The 7,795-nt window shown below is 38.9% G+C and overlaps 1 protein-coding gene across 1 annotated transcript; it reads left to right on the top strand.

Moving 5' to 3' along the window:
• Window positions 1–217: 217 nt before the first annotated feature.
• On the top strand, window positions 218–5,340 carry LOC149836984 (uncharacterized). The gene is made up of 4 exons (XM_090007202.1): window positions 218–493; window positions 3,885–4,037; window positions 4,471–4,545; window positions 4,655–5,340. The coding sequence occupies exons 1-4, from the start codon at window positions 326–328 to the stop codon at window positions 5,312–5,314; spliced, it is 1,056 nt and encodes a 351-aa protein (XP_089863328.1). The 5' UTR covers window positions 218–325; the 3' UTR covers window positions 5,315–5,340.
• The last annotated feature ends 2,455 nt before the right edge of the window (window positions 5,341–7,795 follow it).

Genomic DNA, 7,795 nt, shown 5'->3' on the forward strand with positions numbered 1-7,795 from the left:
CGGTCAATTGATTAGACTTAATTCCAACCTGAATCCGACCAAATTTGCTGATTCGATATTGGACGGATTTAGATATACCCAAGTAACCCAACCATATTTTTTCCGGACCCAGCCCATATTCAGGAATTAGATTATGGGATCCGGGTCGAATTTCCGACCCGTTTTCATTCCGGTAATCCGGCGCATTAACCCGGCCCCCCATTCGCCTACAATCTCCGGATAACGTCTCTCTCTCTCTCTCTCTCTTCGTGGTGGTGGATTAGGGTTTCCCTCTGATGCAGAGGATTAGGGCTTCCGGGGGGAGAGAGACGATCGGATCCACTCGATGTTCGGCCTCTGCGTGAGCTCGGGCCGCCCGCTGCCGTCGATCCTTCTCTCCCCTCATTCCCGCGCTCGCCTCTCCCGACCCCCCAGCCAAACCCTAACCCTCGCCTGTTCGCCTCCCAATCCGTCCTTCCCCAGAAGCGTTCCCCGTTCCCGAGCTCCTAATCAGGTGAAATTTTTGCGTGAAACGCGTCGAAAACGTTGTTTTCTTTTGTTTTTTTCTCTCTGCTATTGATTTCAGTTCGGCTCGGCAATTCGACCGATTTCGTTGCTTGTACGGATCGAATTCTCGGTTTCGGCTCGATTCTCGCCAAGCCTTCGTTTTCGGCCCCCTTCTCGTTTATCTATTTCGTTGAATTTGGTGGAAGTTTCTCATTATATTTTACTTGAAATCACATACTTTCGTTCATTGGATTGAAGATTCTTCGAATTTGTGCTGATATATGGTCGATTTGTTCTTGGAAACTCTTTAGTTTGATTCATATGATTGAGATCTGTTGGAATTTTCACTACTTTAAGTAGAAAATAGCTGTTGGTGGATGTGATTTTAGGAGAGGGTGAGATGAGGAGATGGGACACTTTTTCTTTTCTTTTTTTTTTGTTTAGGTATGACGGTAGACCACTCCATCTTTGAATGGCTTTGCTGAGCGCTTGGTCTAGAATAAGAAATTGTCTTATGGCACTGACTTTAGTGTTACTGAAGAAAATAAAGAGGTAGAGTCCAAATTGATGCCTCGAGGAAAGGTATGCCATGCTTTTCTAAAAGTTTCATAGAGCAAAGAAGTGGCTAAAAAGAAGGTTCAAGTGTCCATGAAACGCTACATTTGACAGCCAAGGTTTCTTCAACTAATGGTGGAGGACCTACCGTCGAGCTGCTGTCTTGAAGTGTTCTATAACACTGAAAATGACGATGGGTGCACCTTTATCTGTTTGGTTGAGAAGCCAGTGGCAATGGTGTGGTGTGTTCAAAGTCTCAGCTAGATGAAACCATTGATGAATACTCTATTAGCTAAGGCACAACTCCATCATTGTGGTAGATAAGAAGTTTCAGTTGACAGATGCAGCTAGTTATATTTCTACATCTAATATTCAGTTCAATTTCTTGATTTTTGTATCCAATCTTAAAGGACCACATGTGTCTCTTGGTTATCTATATCTGTGGTGCGCTATTGTATCTTGCATTAAGCTATTAGATTAACTTCCTCATCTGTTTTCCAACGACAATTTGCAGTTCATGATCCTTAGCTTAATGCTTGCTAAATTACTGATGCATAACATTACTAGTTAAGAATCACTCTGTGTGGTTTTGGACGTACTTCAATAGAATCCTAAGGAACACTTTGGGTTGTGTATGGATGAAAAACTTTTGCAGGATGAGATCCATATGGGTCAAGAAACTTCCAATTGGAACAGCATAATACTGAAACCTGGTTATTCAGAATGTATTTTGAATCTTCATGAGCTTTAAAGTTTCTTATTTAGTTTTGCATCTAGAGGGTTGGATACATGTGAAGGAGAGTTCTCATATGAGAAAAGAAAAGGAAGTCTCTTTTTCATGATACCCAATTGGAAACTCCCTTGGGCTTGGGATTGGAAGTTATAATTTATGCAGACAATAGTTTTCTTTTCGAATAAGTACATATTTTTTACTATTTCATGGGATTATAAGTGAATTCATGTCTATGGGTACATTTGCTTCAGTGAATGATTTTTTTTTCACATGCCCTATTTTCTTACATCATCTCAAACATGAGAAAATGGGGCTGTGAATGATAGCACACGTCCACTGTAGGGGTTTATGGGTCTTACCAGTCTTAGATTAGGTTTTCTGGTTTTTTAGGTTTTTGCTTGGGTGTTGGGTATGATCCTAGGCCCTTTGATTATGTTTGTGTTCATTTTTAGTTCGGGTTTGGTTGAATCGAGTCTGGATCCATCTAGATCCATAAAGGTTGCTTGGAGTCCAAGTTAGAGTTAGGGTTAGCTAGATTAACTTGTATTCATGGTAGGGAATTGGTTGATGAGAGGCTTGATGAAGGAAATTGAGGGTTTTTTTGGGGGCTTCCTTGCCCCTGGATGCATGAGGTAAGTTTCTTGGGATGATTCTTTTGAAAATTGTGGTGGTCTTGCTTGCACATTGGTGGAATCTTTCACTGCCTTGTTTCCATCAGTTGTCTTTTGGATTTCCTATATTTGGCTGATCTTCTTTTCTCTATTACGTATGCGTTTTTAATGACTTACATGTTATGTAATAGGACTATTGCAATATTTAGTATTAAGCAGGAAACACTTATGAGGAGTATATTGTGACTAGTTTCTTAGTGGAAAAATAATGTATTTTCCTATATAATTTGACTAAGCTTGGAATATTTGTATGTTTTTGTTGAATTTTTCAGATTGATGTTAATAAATGTTACATGCAGTAGTGAATTAAAAATCTGTCAGCATTTTCCTCATGCGAGTGTCCACGGATGGTGCATTTTATGGTTTTTTCATCATAATTTCTTGATCTTCACCATTCTATAGACAATTTTCAACTATCTGGAAGGTTGATTATTTGATATCTCTTGAATTGGTTTATCACAAGTTAGGGATGATTTAATGAATCTGCATCCGTGTTTGTTGTTTATTAAACTGGTTTAGCTGCTTCTTTCCTGCTTTTCTTTTGGCTTTGTCAGTTGCTCTAAAGGTATTCTCCATATGGAGCAAAATCATGATGTAGAATATAATTTTTCATTTTGCAACTATAGGTCTATTATTACTGTCATATAGGGCTGACAATGGGTCGTGTCTTAGATGGGTACCCGTCTGACCCGGATCCACATAGTAGGGTTTGGTCAGAAGTACTAAAATCCAAATAGAAATATGTGTGGGTATGGGGCTAAATTCCCAAACCCGACCAGGTATCGGCCCATATCTAGGAGTTACATTAAAGAATTGGGTTGGATATCCGACCTTGTAAAAGAATGACGGAATCGGGTACTCGATCCGGGTATCCATACAAAGTATGTATGTCCACATTCTAAAAAATAAAGGTTGCAGTGGGGTTCGATCCCCCACTCCACCAGTTGAAACAAAAAACGTACAACCACTACACAAACACCTTTTTTTGTTGACACTATAACTGAAAACTAATAAATGTATGCTCTTAACGAAGATATGACCCGACCCTACCTGGCTGCCTAGTAATCCAGATTTGGGTGTTTTGAGTCTTTATCTGTTCAGGTATGGGAATTTACATCTCTGATTTATGATAAATACCCAAACCTGAACCCGATCACTATTAATATGGGCAGATACTGGTTGACCCCGACCCAACCCTGATCTGACCCGTTAACAGCCCTACTGTCATACACTGGGAAACTAGGATCTGTTTTCAGTTTAATTTTTTGAGGGCATGCTTTTATTTGTTTATTTATTTATTGAAGGTAAGACCATTCTTTTATTTGTTTTGTTTGCTCCTTCTTCATGTTTTAACGGCAAAGTCAGAAGACGCAGTCATCCTTGAGCAATCTGGACTAACATTTGCTTTTCTTCTTTTCTGGTATGCCTTTCCTTTGTAGGCATTGCAAATATCATGTTGTACCCATCACAGATCATCTTTTGGCATCAACGATGCAGAATCTATAGAAAATGAGTCAGAGAAATTAGAAGATAATCTTGAGTTGAATGGATCATTGTTAGAGAAGAATCAGTCAGCGCACATTCTTCAAAAGGTTTGTTATCATCCTGTTGCCCTTTATCTCGAGCATATCAATATATTAGTATTCCATTCTAGCCAACTTGATGTTTGTGGATTTAATTGAGGGATGTCTGTTAAACGTGTAACTATCCTTGCTCTCTTGAAGGTTATTTCATTTATGATCTCATGTAAAATTCTTGGAGATGACCAATGAAGCCCAAATCATCTATGATCAATCAAACAAAGTAGATGTTTCATGTTAATTGAAAATAGTGTTTTTGGATGGTTTCCTTGTCAAATTACACTGAGGCAGTGAAGTTTAATATAAAATGGGCGTGTTACTGCAGAAGTGCTGTTGTTTGGTTCACTGACCTGAGATTTCAGATTTGGTCGTTTGTTGATACTTTGCGTTATATTTTGTCCAGCATTGAATTTAAGACTTATTGAACCTCTGTTCCTTGTTCCAGTTTGTTAATGCTGTCTCCAGAATCCTGCATGTGGAACCTTGGACGGTACCTTGGACAGCCGAAACCATACTCCAGGTCAGATTTCCTACTCAAAACTTTCCATATTTTCTGTTTCAAGCTTACAATGGTTGAGACAAACACGTGTTTTTCAAGAATGCTTTTAACTGAAAAAAGATATAATCAGGTTATGCTCTTGTGGATTGCTTCTTTCTGGTTTGTTGGTTCTTGGACAATTCCCTTCATTACTCACGCTGCTGGGATCAGTAAAGATGCACTAACTTACAGAGGCCAGGCTTTGTACAGCCTCTTAACTGACATAGCTGAGGGGCTAGCTGGAATCGCTATTCTCCACAGTTGTCTTTCTCGATACCATCCGCTTCCACCCAATTGGTTCCATTTCAGCCTCAAGGGCAAATGGCAATTTGATGTCGCCTTGGGCTGCCTCTTGTTTCCACTGGTCAATCTTTTGGCTCAGATGAACCTTAATCTCCTGCCATTCCCTTCACCAATGACATCCAATGTAGAACAGTCGATAATGGCGCGCGATCCTGTGGCTATGTCTCTTTACGCAATCGTAGTGTCGGTTTGCGCACCAATTTGGGAGGAGATTTTGTTCCGGGGCTTCCTTTTGCCTTCACTGACTCGCTACATGCCTGTGTGGTGCGCGATAGCGGCCAGTGCTGTAACATTTGCTCTTGCGCATTTCAACATTCAGAGAATGCTGCCTCTTGTATTTCTAGGCTTGGTCATGGGTGTTGTTTTCACTCGCTCGAGAAATCTTTTGGCATCCATGGTCTTGCATAGTTTGTGGAACGGTTTTGTATTTTTTGATCTAATGAAATAATATCACAAGTTAAATTTTTTCTGCAATTTAGTCTTGTATCTTGGATTTTCATGTGGAAAATCTCATGTTTCTACATTGCAATGGAAGTTGTGTGTGTGTGTGTGTGAGAGAGAGAGAGAGAGAGAGAGAGAGAGAGAGAGAGAGAGAGATGTGGGATATTTGACCAGCTTGATAGTTGAGTGCTTGACCTTATTTTCTGGTCCATGGTATTGTCCAAACACTAGCACCCAACTATTAGGTGGTTTTACGCCAATTTATAAAACTTTCAAATAGCCAAAGTATTATTGTAACTAGTTTCACCCAACTGTTAGGTGACTTTTTTTGTTTCTGGAAAATGAAAAGTTTTTTCTGTTATTTAGAGTTTTGTCCATCTTTTGTACATTTTAAAGTTCAAGTGTTTTGTCAACTCCACGATAATGTGATTCATTTTCTCAAACTCAAATGGGCACGTAATTTTCATAAGCGACGAAACTTTATATGAAAGTTACCCCCACCCTTTTTCCTGATAATACAATTCCCACTTTGCCTAACAATGCAACATATTAAAAAATGCATAATATGGTTTAACAGCCTGTTTGTTTTAGAGGTTCCTGGTGGAAAATGCTGAGCTAGCGGGAAAATCCAGACCTTTCCCACCGTTGATGAAACAAACAGACCAGCAACGGAAAGAGAAGTCTATTCGGGCAATGGTGGACCCCAGCTTTTCTTACCCTCTCCCATTCCATGCACCACTTTCCTCATCATTCATCTTTCCTTTGAAAGGGCGTTCACATTCCTTGGCCTGTTTATTTCATGTAATTTTTATGAGAAATTGCTGAACTGACATAATTTTTCCCACCATTCTCATCCTGAGTGAAACAAAAAATAAATCATCATGACAGGAAAGTGTCATGCTAGCACAAGTAGGCCCAATTTTTTCCCACCACCAACAACTTTTCATGTGCAAATTCTTTCATACCTCTTCCTTATAAAAGCATTCTCATGGGAAGGCTGAGTTTACATTTTTTTTTAGAAATCTATACTCATTCTCATGAACATGAAAAAATCTAGCCCTTAGGGTCTATTTGCTAAGGGAAAGGCATGCTTTTTCATGAGCAAAATCTAACGTGGTAGTTAGAATTGTTATCGTAAAACCAAAAGAGAACGCTACTTTATCGAAAGCAACAATTGTGGGTCTGGTCAAAGCTTGCGTAGATGTAGGTGGTCAGCGTTCTCCTCAGCCTATCGATGCCCTCAATGAGCCCAGCCCGTCAAGTCGAAAGGTGAACAGGACCCTTGAACCCAATGTGAGAGATAGATCACTTTAGTAGTCCCCATCAAGCTACCATAGATCTCTATATATAGTAGGAGGAGAGTAGGGGTTACATGCATGTGAACCCTTCACATTCATATATTGAATGTGAATCCTTCACATTCACGAAACAACCCTCCTCACTCACATTCTTTATCTATTAGTGTGCCCTATGTCAAACCAAGTCACATTCGGTTGGACCCACTCCAAAAAGTCCAACATTCTCCATTAACATGGAAAAACATATAATCGAGGTTCTTTACTGTTATCTCGATTCAATTTTCATGCGGGTTCACATGTTATCCTATATAACAAGAATGAATCATATTAGTCGTGGAGATGAACACCTCTATAAGAGATGTCATATTTTCATGCACTATAACATTATTCATTTTCAGTATTTTGGCACGTAAGATTACTTTTATGAAAGAGTTGGTCTCTAACTCATTCTATTGTTTCTCTTAATATTGTTATTTTACTATTCTCTTTCCAAATGAGAGATACTTTATACATAATCAATAATGCACGAAATCATAGAGAATCAATTTTGTTTCATAAATGTGATCACATATAATCATAATGTATTGCCATACATCAGAAGAAATCAAATAGACCCATCTCCATTATATACTGAGAATATAATCCTGGTGCTAGCCTTTTAGTAAGAGGATCTACAGTCATTTTCTTCGTAGCGATTGTATCAATAAACGTTAAATGATTTTCAGTCCTTTCTTTAACAATAAAGTACTTTAACTCTATATCGACATGAGGTAGAGCTCTTGTTGTTATTCGAGAAGGACACAACTTCATTATCACATAAGATATTTAGTAGCCTCTTAATAGAGTCTACAATACCAAGACCTGTAATGAAGTTTTTTTATCCAAATAGCCTGAAATGAAGTCTCGTATAGAGCAATAAATTTTGCCTTCATGGTATGAACTATAATTATACATTATTTTCTGCTTCTCCATGAGATGACACCACCTGCCAGTTGAAAAACTTATCCAGTAGTAGACTTTCTACCGTCGAGACATCCTTCTAAATCCACATCAGAGTATCCAACGACCTCTAGGTGGTTAACTTTTTTTGTAGGTCAACATATAGTCCTTCATTCCTTGCAAATAATGCATGCCCTTCTTTGACGCCTTCTAGTACGTTATGCCTGGATTAGACTGATATCTACCAAATA

This window comes from Nuphar pumila, chromosome 5 (genome assembly GCF_984573655.1).
Source record: "Nuphar pumila chromosome 5, dmNupPumi1.hap1.1, whole genome shotgun sequence".
Classification (NCBI taxonomy): Eukaryota; Viridiplantae; Streptophyta; class Magnoliopsida; order Nymphaeales; family Nymphaeaceae; genus Nuphar; species Nuphar pumila.

What these genes read in the sequence shown, in the direction of transcription:
- LOC149836984 (XM_090007202.1), top strand. Translation starts at nt 326, where the DNA reads ATGTTCGGCCTCTGCGTGAGCTCGGGCCGCCCGCTGCCGTCGATCCTT. An exon ending in GTTCCCGAGCTCCTAATCAG is followed by an intron (nt 494 to 3,884) that starts GTGAAATTTTTG and finishes TTTCCTTTGTAG; the next exon opens with GCATTGCAAATATCATGTTG. An exon ending in CAGCGCACATTCTTCAAAAG is followed by an intron (nt 4,038 to 4,470) that starts GTTTGTTATCAT and finishes TCCTTGTTCCAG; the next exon opens with TTTGTTAATGCTGTCTCCAG.